The 18934-nt window shown below is 40.8% G+C and overlaps 1 protein-coding gene across 6 annotated transcripts in view; it reads right to left on the minus strand.

Annotated features, from left to right (window-relative positions):
* Positions 1 to 18934, minus strand: part of PSIP1 (PC4 and SRSF1 interacting protein 1) — a 56039-nt gene that overhangs the window by 32832 nt on the left and 4273 nt on the right. For 4 of the 6 annotated variants that reach the window (XM_081151618.1, XM_081151620.1, XM_081151621.1 and 1 more), the window contains exons 1-3: positions 4274 to 4473; positions 3525 to 3746; positions 217 to 293 (exon numbers count right to left, since the gene is read on the minus strand). In XM_081151618.1, the coding sequence (XP_081007744.1) occupies positions 217 to 293; positions 3525 to 3596 (149 nt within the window). In that variant the 5' untranslated portion in view covers positions 3597 to 3746; positions 4274 to 4473. Of the gene's footprint in view, positions 1 to 216; positions 294 to 3524; positions 3747 to 4273; positions 4474 to 18934 lie in introns of those variants that run through there. The other 2 variants (XM_081151619.1, XM_081151623.1) reach the window with 1 other exon arrangement.

Here is an 18934-nt window from a genome sequence, read left to right on the forward strand (position 1 = left end):
ATTAATGATGTTTCTATCTCTCTCTCTGAAATCAATAAAGATATTTTTTTTTTTTAAAAAGGGGAGACTTGAAGACTTCTTCCAAAGTTTAAAGATGATTTTAAGTTTTCTATTCCTTTACTATTTTCCCTTTAAACTAATCTCTACTTGTTTTTCATTTTATGTCCAATGATCCTGGCTAAATTCCAATTTGCCTGTAGAGCTAAAAGGACTTACGTCTCATGAGTTCCAAAAAAGAAAATGGGTAGTTTGTTTGTTGGTGGTTTTACAGCTCCATCAGGAACTTCATCTACCTAAAAGAAAAATCAGAAAAATTAAAATATTTTAAATCATACACACCTCAGTACAACAGAATAAACCAGGAACAAAACATCCAAATGGGAACTGACATAATGTGAACTAGTTCTACGGGTCCATAATCCCTTATCCCTAGTTTTGAAACCCAAGCAGCTCTAATAACCAAGATATTTCTAAAAATTAATTTGGTGGCAAAACCTTATCTGACAGTGAAGCTATTCCATCATTTCTTTTATCTATCTTGTGTTTCTACAGATGCTTCTCTGCAGAAATATTACGTTAGATTATTATGTGCCATCACAGACCCTATCAGGAGCAAAATATGTGGTATTTATGTACCATCATTATCTTTCCAAAATCCCCAAATTCTGAATTTTTAAACATATCTGACCCTAAGCCTTTTATAATAGTGGAGTATAAACCTGTTCAAAAATCCTAAATGATATTTCTGCAGGTGTTGTTATGTCTAAAATATCTGTAATACTTGTTACTTTCCCTTATTAATAAAGGGAAAGCAGATCTCATAGTTAAACCCATCAGGCAGTAGTATCTAGTCAGAATTTAACAACATTTATATTGTATTTCATTATTTATTTAAACTTTGTAATAACATTTTCCCCCTAATTTCAAAGATGCTTTAATTTAAAAATCAGCTGACTTTGTTAAGAAGCAAACATCAGAGGGCCTACTACGCTCAGCATGTATTAGTAACATGTTGAAGAGAAGACCATGGGGATGATTTGACTGACAGTCTGAAGGTTTCAGGCATCAATAGGATCATTACCACCCAACACTCTTAGGGATTTTCCTCATGTATACAACAAATAATTATTTCACCTGTCATTTCAACTTTATGAGAAGATCTCAAGAATTGTGAAAATCTTTATATTCTCTTAAGATTAGGGATATTTATGCCCGGCCGGGCGTGGCTCAGCAGTTGAGCATCGACCTAGGATCCAGGAGACTGGGGTTCGATTCCCGGTCAGGGCACATGCCCGGGTTGCAGGCTCAATCAATGACTCTCTCATCATTGATGTTTCTGTCTCTCTCCCCCTCTCCTTTCCTCTCTCTGAAATCAATAAAGATATATGAAAAAAAAAAAAAAAAAAAAAGATTAGGGCTATTTTGTCAAACCAGTTCATAAGCCTGTTTCAGCTAGCAAACAGCTTTAAAAGTGTGCAAGTGTCTAATACCCACAGAGTTTAATAAATGTTAGGTAATTTTTTTAAGTTGACTTTAAAGATGATTAGGATTGGTACAGGATTACAAGAATGTGCAAGACATAAAAATTAAGTTTGGGATATGTAAACAGAAAATGTTAAAATCAAAATAGGAACAGATGATTGTCACTGTCACTGCTGAGACCTTAAGTACATATTCTAAAGTCTCTAAAGCAAAGACTTCAAATTTGTAAGATTGGAAAGACAACAGAAAAAGGAATGTAATTCTTGGACATAGATATTACATCAAAACGAAATTCATTTGCTTCTAACAAAAAGAGGAGAACAGGAAAGACAAATGTCCCATTCGATACAAATGAACTTATTAAATATTGAACTTATTAAATAAGGAAGAAAAATAGTCTGGCCCTCCTCAGGCTACTTTATTTTGCTTTTATCAGTACTAACTCTTACTTATCTAATATATTGAAGCATGTGGGGAAGATGATTTGGAAGAGATTATTTTTAAAACATTTTCATTTGGCTTTTAACTGTATTGTGGCATAGAAATAGAAAATAGATGTACCCCATCATCTCAGATTTTTTAACACCTCAAAATAAATAAGGGTGCTAAAACTATGAGAAAAGTATCTTGGAGGGGCCTTAAACCTGCCAAGTTTCCCTCTGCTCTTTTAAAACATGAAATAACGTATTTTGTAAGTGTATGACTATGGACTAAGAACCGTGGGGGTATAAAGAAATTCAGTTTATGTCTATTGCCCTCAAGACGCTTGCAATCTATTTGGAAGTTAAGAGGTTATCAGAAAGGAAATAAGAGTGTGAAATATATAGACAAGAAATATGATTGAGGATTGTTCAAGTAAGACTCCACTGAAAAGGTAGCCTTGATAGATGGGGGGGGGGGGGGATTTTTTCAGATTGGGGAAAGAAATTGTAAACCTGGGTCTTTAAAGAGCTAGATAGGAAAAATCAAGAAACAGTAACATTTTATATTTGGAATAGCACTCAGCAACTTCATGATCCTCTGTAACCAATGGGTATGTTTCCTCCGGCTGCCACAATTTTAATTATCTTTAAGATACAACACCACTCCTCAAAGAAGAGTAAATTAGTGGAAATTACAACTTTAGCGTATCAAATTTATAAGTTTTTGAGCTTACTAATCTAATGGATCCTCCACATTTTTTTAGGTTCCATCATTACCTTATAACCCAAGTCCTAACATAAACTAACAAAAATATCTCTTTTTCTGAAAATGGCGCTTATTTAGACAATCTCAATTCCTAAATCTCACAAAAAACACCCTGGGTCCTTAATCACCTGTACCACTAGATGTGCACCCAGGAGTCTCTGTCTACTCCTCCGTTTGCCCCTACGAAACAATCATAGACGTAAAACAACTTTTTCAAGGTCATAAGGCAAACTTCATGGAAAAAAACAAACATGAAAATAAATTTTCTACACTCTCCTTCGTGCTAACTTACTGTACAATATTCATGAATATCTAGTCCTAACCTCTTTATCAAACAAGCAAATCATCAATTACAAAACATGAAAAAGACCTGTATATCCAATTTAAACAAGCAAATCATCAATTACAAAACATGAAAAAGACCTGTATATCACATATCTTTTTTGACATCCAAGAGTTTGTATAGTTTCCTTTGACATTATACATTTTACTCAAAAATTTAAAAATGTCAATGTTTCATTGATTTTTAAACATAAAATCCGTACTTATTTTCACCTACAATGAAACATTAACTGGCACCATATTTAAATATTTCCTACTAAGAAAACCTGCCCAAGTGTGTCCAAAAACAAGCCATAGGGAAATACATTAAGTATGTAGAAACACCTGGATTTTTATAACTACATGGGAGATTACAGGGCAAAAAATAAAATGAAAGGTCGGCTTCCAAATGCGACTACGGGAAAGCCAGAGGGAGAAAGGACACGAGAAAAAAAAAAAATTAAGAGAAAGGGTAGGATGTAGGCCTCTAAGGAAGGCAGCACAGCTAAACGCGAAGGCTAAAAATCACTTACTCGAGCTGGCCAATGAGGATAACCTTTCATCTTCGCGAAGATGAGGTCTCCAGGTTTGAAATCGCGAGTCATGTTTCGTGAGGCGCGACGCGGGGGATCCGGCGCCGAAGACCAGCGAAGAGGCGCGGCGGCGTGGACGGCGGAGGGATGCGGGGTGGTCGGCGGGAACGGAGGTTCCGGGGCCGCGGGAGCCGCAGGATGCCTCGGGGTGTTCCAACGCGCCTGCAAGGGGAAGCGCGGAGGGCGGTTAAAGCTAAGAAACCCGAAGGGAGGGGCCTCCGGCGGGGCCGGGGGAGGGGGAGCACCGGGGAGGGGGGCCGAGGAGTGGGGGTGGGAGAGTGAGGGGAGGGCCGCCTCCCGCTCCTCCCTCGCGAGTGCGCGGCCTCCGCAGCCCCCGAGCCACCCCTCCAGCTTCCGCAGGTCCGCCGTTCCAGGGCCGAAAGACGCCACCACCTGAGGCAGAGATGCTTCTCAGCCCCAATTTCCCCTTCCTCCCACCCCATCTTCCCTCTAGCTTTTCCCCCGGTGTATAAGCCCCAAGAGGGAGGGGTCTGAGGGGAAAAAATGGCAAAAGAAAGGAGAACCTTCCCTTTCCATCCACACACGACTCCCCCCCCCCCACGACCTGCCTCCAGACGGTCGCAGCCCAGGGCCACCTCGGCTCCGCGGCGGGCCGCGGCCGCTTCCCCGCTACAGCCAGCAGCGAGGCCACCGAGGGGGGGCGGGGCGAGTCTCCGCCGCCCGCTCACCTGCCGGGGCTGCGGGCGCTGAGGCTACGGTGGCGGGCCGGCCGCCACTGCCCGCGTCCACGCAAGCCACCTGCGCCACCAGCTGCCGCAGAGGCGTCTCAACCGCTCAGAATCGCAACCGCCGCCGCCGCCGCTGCCGCCACCGTCGTTGCGCTGCTCCCGCGCGGCTCCCGCTCGGCGCCCGCTAGCACTGGGGCGGGACCAACTGCTCGCCGAGGGAGGGGGGACATCACAGCACCCGCCTAAGGTGTGTGGCTCGGAAGCGGAACTACAGAAGGCCTTAAATCCCCAAGTTCTATTTTTTCGTAATAGTTACGGCCAAGTGGAGGGAGAGACAGGTTCGAAGGGAAAAGATACGGGAGAAAATCGATCGGCCGCCGTGGCCCCCCCCCGGGCTTTGTAGAGTGGTAGGGCCCGGCCCTCCCCTGCTGGCTGCTCTGCGTGTGTGTATTTGTATGTGTACTGTATGTAAAAGGCCGGGAGGGAGGGGACGATTGTTGTGGACGAGGTTTTGGAGCTGGTATCCGGGCCTCTAGCTCTTGGCTGTGTTAGGGGGAACCTGGCAACCTAAGCTGCATGTTCTTGCATCGTTTCCCAGGGTGTGGAGCCTTTAATGCTGCACTTGCGCGGTTTGCACCATCCAAAAAAGAACTGTGCAAAAACCCGTAGATGAAATCCGAGCATGAGGCGGCGGCAGGGCGTGCGGCTTGTAGGCCGCTTACACCTCGCTGAATGGGCCTTGCAGTCTCCTTTTTCTTGAAATTGTAATGTGAGAAAGCCCATTTCTTTTAAGTTTAAAGCACCAAGAACTGTCAAGAAAATGCAGTCCTAACGAATGCAGAATGTGATGAGTAGAAAACAATGACAGGAAAGCATAAGCCTTATTAGATAGGATGTGGATTTGGGCTCTAAGTACATTTTAGTTGCGTCTCAATTTTAATCCCCTAACAGAATGACAGTTTGTAAGTGGTAGTGCAGAAGTGTTACTAAACCTAAAATGTCTTATTTCTTAAAATACTCTTCAGGGGATTTCTAAAATTATTTTATTTTTTGATCCTTTAGCCAATTACTTACTTACAAATACAGTAAATTAATTTTGAAAATTAATAAAAATTAATCTTAAGTTTTTGTTTCATCTTCCATTGACTCCCCTAAAAACCGTGAACAAGCAGCACAAATACTTCCCATCTAAAACAATGAAAATGAAAAAAGCGTAAGAATACTAAATATATAATGGTATGTAGCTCATACTCTTTTAAATGAAGGACTCATAACTAGGAATAAATCAGGAAAAGCTTTAAGTTGAGTAAACATTCATTGAGAAGAATTTTTTGAAAGTGATACACATGCCCTTAAAAGGAATGAAAGAAGACATTCCCAATGCAAAATGTTCTGCAAGTAGTTTCAAGAAACCAAGTCATACCTCAGCAACATGCAGAGGATTCCAAGTGGTGCAAAAAGAACTGACTGGCAAGGGAGTGGTTAGGATTGGAGAAATGTCCTGAAGCTTCTTATCCTGATTTTGATATAATGTATACTAGCTACTATACATTGCTGAGCAAGAAAGGGTAAAGATGATTCTTTAAAAAGTGACTCTTGCTTGCTACAAAGTACATGACAGTAGAAAAAACCTGGAGGTTACTGTTGTGCACCCTAAGTGACCCATTTCTGGGTGAGACTGGTAACTATGAAAAAGGCAAGAAAGAGCACAGCTAAGTACACAAAGGAATAATTGTCAGGTGTTAGTCATAAGTCGTGCATGGGGAAAAAGTGAAGAAAGATGTATTGAAGAAAACTCTAAGACTGTGTAGGAGAGACGAAGGCATCATCCAGCAACCATTTCTTGTGCACCTCCTTTGTTCTAACCCCTATAAGGCTTAACTCCAAGCATGGTCTAGGGCCCAGCAGCATTGCTTCACCAGGGAGCTTGTTAGAAGAAACTCAGCCCCTCCCCAGACCTGCTCAATCAGAATCTGCATTTTAACAAGATCCCCAGGTGATTCCTACGCATATTCAATTTTGAGAAACAACCTACAGATATTGAGGATACTACAAAGTTGGGAAGACAGACATATTATATATAAATTATAATTATATTAAAAGATAACTGTTTATTACTGTTAAATGATAGTACAACAAGAAAGAATGGTTACTGCAATGGGAGGTCCTCAGAAGAGAAATGAAAGGTAGAGGGAAAATGGAAAAGCATTGATGTTTTAGTGTTTGTGTTTAAAAAAAAGAAAAAGAAACTTAGCTCTTGCTTTCTTTAAATTTTGGCAATTTCAATTTGATTGTCTGTACACTATGGTTGATACCCTTTAAACAATAAGTCAGGGAAAAACAGGTGGTGTTTTAAGCCTCCAGAGAACAAAAGCCCAGGATCCCCTCGAGCAGCAATTCCGAATGGAAGGAGAAGGAGGGGGAGGAAAAGAGGAGGGAGGATTGGGCTCATCAGGGTCACTAGGAGAGCTTTTCTGAACTGAGAGCCAGTGCTCCACCCCTCTAGCTCTGTTTGATGCACCCCTCCCCCCATAGCAAGCCTTTTTAGGGGGGATCCCAGCAAAAGTATAGCAAGATAGAGATTAAAGGAGCAATGGATAAATTGTAAGGAGAAAGAATACAATTTCCAAAACTGAAACAGGAGGGAGGGAGAAAGGAGATCTAAATGAATTGAGGCAGGAGCTTGACTTACATTTTTTCACTTAATCCAGGTGCTACTATCCCCATTTTAAAGATGAGAAAACAGGCTTAAAGAAGTTTAGCAGCTTGCCCAGAATCACAGATCTAGTCAAGCAGCCAAGGCAACTTTCCAGCCTGTCTGCTCTCAGCCCCCGCCTTTGTGTGATCCCACACTACCTCTAGGTGGAGCAGGGAGCCAGCAGCTCTGCAAGCATTAGAGCTCATAATGAGAAAAAGATGCTGGAAGTAAAAACAACCCAGCACTCTTCCACCTTCAGTCTTCGGACTTGAAAGTATTCCCAGCTTCAAATTTCTTAACAACCCCCCTCTACCCCACCCCATTCCCCAGCTTGTCCCCACCACCAACCCATTCTATTTAACTCCTTCTAGCCTTAAAGGACTCAACCCAAAAATTACCTCTGGAAAAATTTCTGTTCTCCTGTTACTGTAGCATAATTATTTACAATCTTTCCAACCAGTCTTTTAAACTACTTAGAAGTAGACTCTATTTTGTTTGTTTGTTTGGTTTGTGTGTGTTTTTTTAAACATATCTTTATTGATTTCAGAGAGAGGAAAGGAGGGGGGGAGAGAGAGAGAGAGGGAGATAGAAACATCAATGATGAGAGAGTCATTGATCGGCTGCCTCACCCGCAACCCGGGCATGTGCCCTGACCTGAAATCGAACCCAGATCTCCTGGATCCTAGGTCGATGCTCAACCACTGAGCCACACCTGGCCGGGCGAGACTCTATTTTTGTGATCAGTGCCTGGCATTTAGCAGACACTTAATGAAATTTTTCTCAATAAATATTTGTTGAATGAATGAGAGGAAGGGGCAGATGAGAAACCCTGATAGGGACTAGAGTTGAAGACACTTTGTTTTTGTTTTATTTTGTTTTATTTTTATTGATTTCAGAGAGAGGAAGAGAGAGGGAGAGAGAGAAACATCGATGAGAGAGTCATTGATCAGCTGCCTCCTACACAGACCCCTACTAGGGATTGAGCCCGAAACCCAGGCATGTGTCCTAAACCGAAATTGAACCGTGACCTCCTGGTTCATAGGTCAATGCTCAACCAGAGCTACTCCAGCCGGTTATATTTGTTTTGACTTCATGAATTGTTCATGTATTTACCCTTTAAAATCACTGACATTTTTCATTGACTACAAATACATTCATTGTAACCATTTAAATGGGAATCATTTTAAATGAAATTTATCCCTTCCTCCACATCTTTTGCATATATGTCATTCCCCACCCTAATACACAGCATTAATAATACACCTTCAACTTATTGGTATGATCAGCAATTATTGAACTGTCATCTCATGTGTGATATTTTAAGCCTTGTGTGATGGGGAAGTTAGCAAGAATACAGGGAAGACAAAATGCATTAATCAAAGAGCTAGTTCAGTGAGAAACATTATAAATCTGGTCTAAGCCCAGCTTCTCCTGGAAACCAATAAGCATTTGGAACTTTGCCCCTTAGGAGGGAAAAAAATCAAGATGTACTAGTTTGTGAGGCAGTGATTAGATAGGCTGCTGAGATGATTTACCAATGAGGAGAGAAGCATTAATGAGGCTGGGTGGTCATTAGAACAGCTGGAAAGAAGTTAGGCCAGGTAGGGATTGATACTGACTTGGGTGTGCCGTTGGTGCCTATTCTGAAGACTGCCTTGACTGTCTTGAGTGGAATTTTTTTACATCACTGCACAACCTCGCTGTAATGACTTCTCATCTCAGACACTTGCTTTGCTTCTTTCATATATCTCCATATCCAGTCTCAGTTAAAGCTTCTCTTATCCCACATGGTTGTGAACCACACTCCTCTTAATTCTTTTTATTTATTTGTATATATATTTATTTAAATTTATCTTTATTGTTGAAAGTATTACAGATACCCCTCCTTTATCCCCCCATTGATCCTCTCCACCCGCTATCCATGTCCCCCCCACACAGGCCTTCACCCCACTATTGTCTGTGTCCATGGGTTATGCATATAAGCATGTAAGTTCTTTGATTAGTCTCTCCCCACCCACTCCCCACCCCACCTTCCCACTGAGATCCCTCAGTCTGTTCCATGCTTCTGTGTCTCTGGATCTATTTTGTTCATCAGCCTATTCTGTTTATTAGATTCCACATATGAGTAATATCATGGAAAACTGAATCAGGAGGAATCAGAAAACCTGAATAGGCCAATAACAGCTGATAAAATCGAAGTAGCAATAAAAAAAACTCCAAGCAAACAAGAGCCCTGGTCCAGATGGCTTCATAGGGGAGCTTTCTAATTCTTTAAGTTGTAGGGTTAGATAGTTTACTAAAAATGTGTCTTGCTTTTTGAGGTAGGCCTGTAGTGCTATGAACTTCCCTCTCAGGACTGCTTTTACTGTGTCTCATAGATTTTGGGTTGCTGTGTGTTCATTTTCATTTGTTTCCAGGAAGTTTTTGACTTCTTTCTTGATCTTATTGGTAACCCATTTATTGTTTAATAACATGCTATTTAGCCTCCATGTGTTTGAATGTTTTTGAGTGTTTTAACTGTAGGTGATTTCTAATTTCATGCCATTGTGATCTGAGATGCTTGATATGGTTTCAATCTTGAACTTGAAGAGAATGGTTTTGTGTCCTAATATGTAGTATATCTTTGAGAATGACCCATGTGCTCTTGAGAGGAATGTATATTCTGCAGCTTTGGGGTGAAATATTTTGTAAACATGAATTAAATCCATCTGATCTAATGTGTCATTTAGGGTCACTGTTTCTGTGTTGACTTTTTGTCTGGAAGATCTGTCCAGTGAAGTCAGTGGGGTGTTAAAGTCCACAACTAAGACTGTATTGCTGTTGATATCTCACTTAAAGTCCTTAAGGTTATTATTGATAGGTGCTTATTTATTGCCATTTTAATTCTTTATGCTTATGTTCCTCTCTCTGTTTCTTCTTATTATTACAGCAGACCCTTTAACACTTACTGCAATGCTGGTTTGGTGGTGATAAATTCCTTTAGCCTTTTTTTGTTGGGGAAGCTCTTTATTTCACCATCTATTTTTTTAAAATATATCTTTATTGATTTCAGAGAGGAAAGGAGAGGGAGAGGGAGAGATAGAAACATCAATGATGAGGGAGTTGTTGATCTGCTGCCTCCTGCACACCCCTGACTGGGGATCGAGCCCACAACACAGGCACATGCCCTGATTGGGAATCAAACCCTGGTCGCCTGAATCCTAGGACAACCGCTGACCCATGCCTGGTCAGATTCACCCATCTATTTTGAATGATAGCTTTGCTGGATAGAGTAGTCTTGGTTTCAGATCCTTGTTTTGCATAACATTGAATACTTCATGCCATTCCCCTCTGGCCTGTAGAGTTTCTGATGAGAAATCAGCTGACAACCTTAGGGAAGCTCCTTTGTAGGTAACAGATTGCTTTTCTCTTGTTGCCTTTAAGATTCTTTCTTTGTCTTGAATTCTTGGCATTTTAATTATGATGTGTCCGGGTGAGGGCCTCTTTGGACTTGGGACTCTTTGTGCCTCCTTGTTCTTTCATTTGGGGCTTGTTTTTTTGTCTCCCCATTTTGGCTGGCTATTTGAGTTTGTTTCTGTGTATTAGGTAGGCCTGCTAGGACTTTCAGTCTTTTTGGATGGTCTCTGGTGCAGACCAATGTCAGACACTGTTTGTGACTTGCCTAGAGTATCCTGTTTGGAGCTATCAACAATCCACAGCTTGAGGTCCCCTCTGTTGGGGTTGGGTGCATTTGGACAGGACCAAGATGCACACCAGAGTCTGCTTTTTCAAGGCCCGGGTCCAGAAACAGATCAGGCAAAGTCTCAAAGCACTCTGAAGTCTGCCTCTGCCTGCAGGCTGATTAATCTGATTCTCTTAATGAGCCTCAGGCTGTAGAAACTCCAATGGGGGAGGGGGGGTGGCTGATTGTTATCAGTCTTTTAGTGAGACTCAGGCTGTTGAAACTCCACAGGGTAGAGTGAGAGGTTTCCAGCAGGGTGGAGCAATTGCTTCTCCCTCAGGCAAAAGCTGGTTGGAAGGTAAATGTCTGCCTCTGCAGTATGGGGAATGACTCGGCACCAGAATTCAGAGGGGTGCACTCTGAGTCCTATCTCCAGAGCCCACAACCCTAGATTCTCCTCACACTGCTCCAGTCCACTCTGCCCTCCCTCTGCTGGAGCCCAAGGTGAGTGGCTGCACAGGAAACTTTGTGTGTTGGCTCTTTAAGAGGGGCAGAAGCAGCCAGGAGTCATTTGGGGCCAGTTTCCCTGCCTGCACAGGTTTCTTCTCCCCACAGCTTGGTCCAAAGCCTGCTGGAAAGTTGCTACATGGATGTGCCCTGGCAGGGCCCCCCACCCTACATGCATCTGGATCTGGCCTTCACAGACTATCTGTCTTTAATCTTTTGCATTTAAATTATGATGTGTCTTGGTGTGGGCCTCTTTGGGTTCATCTTGTTTGGGACTTTTTGTATTTCCTAGACCTGTATGTCTCTATCCTTCATCAGGTTAGGGAAATTTTCTGTCATTATTTTTACAACAAAGTTTTCAATTTCTTGCTCTCTCTTTTCTCCTGGAATCTCCATGATGCGAATGTTGGTATGTTTGAAGTTGTCCCACAGGTTCCTTACACTATATATTTTTTTGTTATTCTAATTTCTTTTTATTGTTATGATTAGGTGTTTTTTGCCTCCTTATATCCAAATCACTGATTTGATTCTCAGCTTCATCTACTGTACTATTGATTCCCTGTAAATTATTCTTCATTTCAGTTAGTGTGTCCTTCATTACTGACAGGATCTTTATTATGGTTTCCATGTCCTTTTTTATGGTGGTGTTGAAGTTTTCTCTAAGTTCATATACTCTTCACCTATTTTCATTGATCATCCTTATAATCAGTGTTTTGAACTCTGCATCTAGTAGATTGCTTGTGTTCATTTTGTTTAGTTGTCTTGTTCTGGACTTTCATTTGGGACATGTTTATCTCCTCATTCTGGTAGCTTCCCTGTGTTTGTTTCTATGTGTTAGGTAGAGCTGCTATATCTCCCGGGCTTGGTAAAGTGGCCTAATGTAGTAGATGCCCTGTAGGGTCCAGTGGCACAGCCTTCCTGATCACCCAAGCTGGTCACTCCAGTTGTGCACCCCCCCATGTAAGCTGTGTACACCCTCCTATTGTAGTTGAGCCTTGACTGCTGTTGACACGTCCATAGGAAGGATTTACCCCCAGGCTGATCCACTGCAAAGACTGGCTGTGACCACAAACAACTATGGAGCTCAGCTGTGCAGGAGCCCACCCCACAGAGCAGGATATACTTCAGTGGGTCTCTCATGCATGCTGAGTCGGCCCTCCGATTGAGTGGTGTTTTGATGTGGTCTGAAGCTGTCCACCAGGCATACTGGCTCTGGGGCCTCCCAGAAGGTGCAGGCCAAGGTCAGCCATGGCCTGTGTTCTGCTCAGGGCCACCTGGCTTGAGCTACAAAGTGATCTGCAGCTGCCTGCTACTTGTACTGGGCTTGGAGGTGCTCAGAAGAAACTAATCTGCAAAACACAGCTGGCTACTACTAGTGCTGGGCCTGGGGCTACTTAGTGAGAGTACTGAGCAGATGCTGCTTGTTTGAGAGGTTTTAGGAAAATCTGAAGTGTGAGTCAATACAGGCCATTCATATGGAAAAGTCACTGTAAACAGCTTGGGTAGGCCTGCAAGTTTAGTGGGGTGGGGTCTCAGGGAATCACCAGGGTGGGCAAACAGTGATAGCCACGTGGATGGAGACTCAGATATGGTGCCTGCTTGCTGTCTCTGTGGGTGAGGGCTCATCAAAGGACCAGTGGCCTCGCCCTGGCTAGTGTGGCTCAGTTGAGCATCTTTCTGTGTACTGAAAGGTCGCTGGTTTGAATCCTGGTCATGCCTAAGATGCAGGTTTGGTCCTCATTCAGGGTGTGTACCAGAGGCAGGCGATTGATGTTTCTCTCTCTCTCTCCCTCCCTCTTTCTCTCTCTCTAAAATCAATAAAATCATCTTAAAAATCAACAAAAATAATAATGTTTCCAGTCAGGGATGCAGAAACATGCAAGTTATGAGAGAAAAACTTTTTTTCCTCCTTTCTATTTCTCTTTTATAGGAAGCAGAACTTACACAATTGTAGTAGGAACTGTAGAATTAAGAGGTATATTGGAAACTTAGAGAGATAGTAACTAATGAGTTAATCTGAGAAACCAAGCATGTCCAGCTGCCGAAATAGGTCTGTATGGAGAAGGCTTATGGGAAGGTCTAGGGGAAATTGTGCTGGATCTGCTACCACCTCTGTGAGTCATCTGCCAAGCATCTAGTGTGGGGCCTGGGGCCACTGTTGGTCAACAGGGTTGGGAGGTGGGAAGACAAGACAGATGTTTATTGGAGGAAAATGAAGAAAAGGTGGACCCTTCTGATCCTCTACCTTTGACTCTTCCTGCGTCTAACCACAGTAATCTCCAGAGTAATGGCTGCTGCTTTTTTCCACCTTCCAAATCTGTCTCAAATTCTCTTTTGCCAACTCTAATTTGGAACCCTCTAGGGAATGGGATTTGGGGAAATATAATCCAGTTTAATAAAACTGACACAGAATAAACCACCACACTAAGTAAACAATACAAATAAAAGTTGAATCTCTAATTACTAGAGTATTAAAATGATTGTACTGCCTGGAGGGACTTTGCTTTATTCCAATTCTTCTGTCCTTTTTGTCCTAGCCAATAATTTGATTCTTAAGTCACAATGTCCTCATTGATCTCCCTGTGTAAACTAGTTTTCATCTGCCCTGATACCTATCTTCTAGAGGGAAAAAGGAATCCCTTCTTTGGATTTAGGCTATAACTCTCTGCCCAGGCAGACTTGTCTTTTAACTTTTAATGGTTTGGGTTTTTTCCCCCCCTCTTGAGTCTTATATTTCTGTTGGAATTCTTCTCCAGTTTCTCTATTCTGGGTATAGTTCTTGTACATTCTCTATATATCCAGCTTTTCTCTTGCCTAAGCATGTTTATGAACCATTACTTCTAGCTACTAATTTATCTTTGGGTGATGTAGTTCTCCCATTTTTGTTTTAAATAATCAATATATATTTAACTGCTGATATTTATCAAACATCCAAGATATCATCCTACCCTCCATAGGAGCTCAAGGTACAAAAACATTTATAAAACAAGAGAAGAAGTAGGCTCTGGCTGGGTAGCTCAGCTTGTTAGAGCATCATCCACATATGCCAATGTTGCTGGTTCAACCCCTGGACACATAACCAATGAATGCATAAATAAGTGGAAAAACAAATCAATGTCTCTTTGTCTCTGTCTCTCTCCCCCGCCCCTCTCTCTGCAAAATCAATTTAAAATTTTTTTTTAAAAAGAGAAGAAGTAAAAAACACACCAATATGGAGCAACAAATAAACAGCTCTTAAAAGTCAGAGAAGGGAATTGAATTCTGCCTCTTTATGGGAGCTTTATTTACCTTTTTAAGTCAAGGAACTTTCCAATCAAGATTTCCAATTATACATAATATTGCCCTAGTGTTTATGATAGAAGTTAGCTATGAAAAGTAAAATTAGTTGTTTTAGTACATAAGATTTAAGCAATATTAAATAAGCAGTATTGGAAAAAGCTATATGAATATATTTGTAAAGGACAATATAATTAATAATTTTAAACAATTTAAAAATAGAAGAAACTCTTATTGTGAAAATGTAAATATGGAACTAAGAAAACCAGGCTATAATTTTATTTCCACTGATTATTCAGAATGTTCCTGAAACTGAAATAAAACCTTTTGGGCTGGAATGTGGACAGGGGTATGGGATGATGTTAGATGATGTTGAAAGACTCTAGATCATACAGTGTCTGTAGACCACAATAAAAGGTTTACACTTTACACTCTCTTTTTTATGTAGACCAATATATTAACTGTCTTTAGCTCTTGGTAGTGGTGTTACAATTGGTTTTTATCTTTTTCTTTTTTAACCTGTATTTCTAAAATTTCTAGAACAAACATATATCACTTATAAATAAAAACAAATATAAATATTTTTCTTCTAAAAATGAATGTGATATTATTATATGATCCCATTTATATAAAATGTCAATAAACAGCAAATCTACAGAAGATTATCAGGAGACAGAGTGACTACTCAGAAGCATTTAAGGTTCTGGAGTTTTACATTGAGCACTGCAACAAACAAATGCTAATCTAATTTGGGTAAAAGTGTCTAAATTAAACTAAGAGAATAGATTCCATTTCAACTGTGAAGATCCCACAGAACCAGGTATTTGGGTATTAGCCAAATTATTTAGTTTCATGATATCTTCATTTGTTGTCAAGCTCTTTTTAGCAATATGAAAGATCCCAGAGAAATCTGTGGAGATGTAAGTACAACATTATTTCCCGTAGACAGTACCTGGTCCCCTTCAGAAGCTAGTATTACATCTAATGACAATATTCTGAACCATCGTCTGTGCAATATCATGACATTCTTTGGTGAAGAATTCCATGGCCTTACACACAGTATCTAGTTTACTATTTTCTGAATCATAGCGTGCTCCTGGGAAACATAAAATGTAGTCTTGGGTACACAGGAAGGCAGTGCAAAAACTCCCATTCCATTTTTAAAGGTTTGAACTCAAATAAGAGCCCAATTTTCCTCCTTGTTGAATTAAATTATTTAAAAACTTTCTTTCTGGAAAGGGAAATTTGTGGGCTGCTATGAACCCTAGGTAATATCAGGGCCTATCTTGAAAGCAGACGTCAATGAACCAAGATTACAGATCTCTGTCCAGTCTTTCCAATAGCAGTCAGTTTTTGTGCTACAGATTTAATACCAGTTGCAATGGCCGGCCAATGATATTTTTTTTGGTGATAATATCCCTATGGAGCTGTCAAATGGTATGGTGGCAATATTTTCCAACATTATATAAGTGTCATTGGTATCAAGCAATGATGTAATATTTGTAGTAAAGAAATTACTAAGTGGCTTTAAAGCAAAAGAGCTTGAGGTTAAGTCCACTAGTGTAGCTTTCTTGTACGATCTATAAAAGTGAAATATTCTGAATATAATCCATCTGTTTTAAAATATTTTCCAAGGTCTATTTCCATTGGTTGTGAAGGCTGGCTCCTACAAATTTCTTATAATGAGTTTGTCAAACTGAATTATTCTTAGAGCACAGTCCCCATAAGACTGCCCTCACTTCAGATACCATCACAAGTTTGGGGGGCTTTGAGGGTGACACTCATTTCTAATCAGTTGGCGACAAATTCAGGGGTTCCCATGATTACCCTCAGGTTTGATAATTTACTGAGTTCTGTGAGTCTTTTTAGAAAAAGTGCTATACGTATGATTATAATTTTATTATACTAAAAGGCTACAAATTTGAGCCAGCCAAAAGAAGAGATGCATGGGGTGAAGGCTGGTAGAGTTTTAAATGCAATGCTCCCATAATCCTCAGGGATGTGTTACCCTCCAAGTATAAAGATGTGAAAATACTCAGAGTACTACCAACCAGGGAAGCTCATCTGAGATTCAGTGTCTAGAGTTTTTATTGAAGTTTTATTGCATGGACGTGATTGATTGAATTATTGCCCATGTGGCTGAACTCAATCTGAAGGCTCTTTTTCTTCCCTAGGGGTCAAGCTGATACCACATGGCTCAAAGCCCCAATCCTCTAATCACATGGTTGGTCTTTCTGGCAAGGCCAGCCCCCATCTGAGTCACTTCATTGGCATAAACTATCAGGTGTAGTCTGAGGGGTCTATCATGAATAACTAAGATGCTCTTATCACTCAGAAAATTATAAAGGTTTAGAGATTATCTCCTAGGAACTGGGAACAAAGGACAGCCAAATTATTGATTATACAGTCCCCAAATATTGTTTCTTTGGAAGGAAACATGTTAGGAGATTTCTGACTGTTGTTACTCTCAGAAAAGTCACTTAGTGATTGAATCCAATTACCCAGGAAATCAAATGATTTCTTACAAGGAACTAATAGAAAAGGAAAATGAATGACACCCAAAGGAAATATAAACCCTAGGGCTGGTAACCAAGCACTGGACTTTTCAAGGAGTGACTAGGGATGCAAAAGCATTATTAAGAATAGGGACCTTATAGTATCATAGTAAGCAATCTAAAACCTTAAAGCAAAGAAGAAGAAAGAAAATAGCTTGGAAAAAAAAGAACAAAAGCATGCTGATTAAAGCATGGCAGTCTGACCCAGCCATTTAGATCTTGTTTCATGAGCTTTGGATATAAGCTATCTACTTCCTGCAGTCACCTCCTTGATCTGAAAGTCTTAGGTGGATGCTACCTCCCCCTGATCTTGTAGTTCCTGGTCATTACAGTACAGTTTTCCAGTAATTTAAGGATGACATAAATCTTTTTCCTTGAGAGAAGTGGTTCTAAGGATAAACATAGTGTTTACTGTTTACAGTAACTGGTAAGGTCCTTTTCATCAAGATGCAAGGGCTATTTTTCACTGAGGTTCCTTTTTCAAAATAAAATCTCTTAGAACATTGTCAGAATAAAAGAGAGTAGAATGCTTTCTCGAGGAGTAACATAAAATTAATATATAAGGATGTAGTCAATGATCATCCTAGGAATAGAAACATATTATGAACAGGAAGGAGACTGCAAGTATTTTTTATTTGTACCACAAATTGTGTTATTATGGTCCCTGATTGACAAAGGTATTGGAACTTAATAGCCTGGAAATAAGATCTTTTTGGAGATAGTTATTGTCCCAGCCTTTGGACATGAACAAAAGTATATTTCTAAGATATGTCTGTCAGGAACAGAAACCACATCAGTTTTTTGCAAAGGGAAAATTTAATATAAAGAATGATTAACTAATAGGAAGTAAAGATAAAGAGAACTCTAAAGGATCCAGAACAGCAGGTGCAGAAAAGCAACTACTACCTCAAGGCCAAGGAGGAACAAGCAATAAAGCAACTAAGGACTAGGAGAGGAGACTTCTCTCACCTACCACTTCTCCAAGGCTGAGACTCAGATCTCTTCACAGTGGGCATGCCTACCACATACATAGGCACACTGGCTACCAGGGGTGAAGAAACTTGCTAGAGGGGTCTTTGGAAGTGATCCTCTATTGCTGAAGGTTATGGGCAGGCTGGTAAAAGTGGCCAGCTATTGCCAGAGGATGTAGGTAAGCTGGTCTAAAGTAGCCTCAAGAAAGAGCATAGCCTAAGAGTACAGCTGGAGCCCTTCTGTTGGGTTCCTTGTTGAACAGTGAATAATAAAAGGCTAGGATCCAAAAGAAAAGTGTCTTCCTGTAGCTGTGGCCGTGCAGTGTCACTTCATTGCTTTCTGCCAAGCAACCATAATTTCTCATCTGCTGGCAAAGGAGAAATGATTATGGGGTCCAGCATTAGTATCGTGAATCATGGCAAAAACATGTAGGTTTGGAGTGGAGTGATAATATTAAATTGATAACCGGTACACAAGAAGTTCAGTCATTAAAAAATGTTGATAATTTTATTTTTATTCTAAATCTCATAAAGAGTTCTCACAACAGTTTTAAGTAAAATTCAAAGAATGTCAAATAAGCCTGATAATTTCTATTATCTTTCTTTTATGAGTTGAGGTACCAAGTCTATGGCTGAACTGGTGGTTAGTCTAGTAAACTTGAAGAAAGTTTTGATTTATAAGAAGTCTGCCCTGGCTGGGTAGCTCAGTTGGTTAGAGCGTCGTTCCCATACACCAAGGTTTCTGGTTTGATCTCTGGTTGGGGCACATACAAGAGGCAACCAATGAATGCATAAATAAGTTGAACAACAAATAGATGTTTCTCTCTCTCTCTCTCTCTCAAGAATCAATAAATAGCTTTGGCCTCGGTTGGGCATCATCCTGTGCACTGAAAGGCTGCCCGTTGGATTCCCAGTCAGGGCACATGCCTGGGTTGTGGGTCGGTCCCTCAGTTGGGGTGCGTGCAAGAGGCAGCCGATTGTTGTTTCTCCCTC

This window comes from Miniopterus schreibersii (genome assembly GCF_964146895.1).
Source record: "Miniopterus schreibersii genome assembly, chromosome: 11".
NCBI lineage: Eukaryota > Metazoa > Chordata > Mammalia > Chiroptera > Miniopteridae > Miniopterus > Miniopterus schreibersii.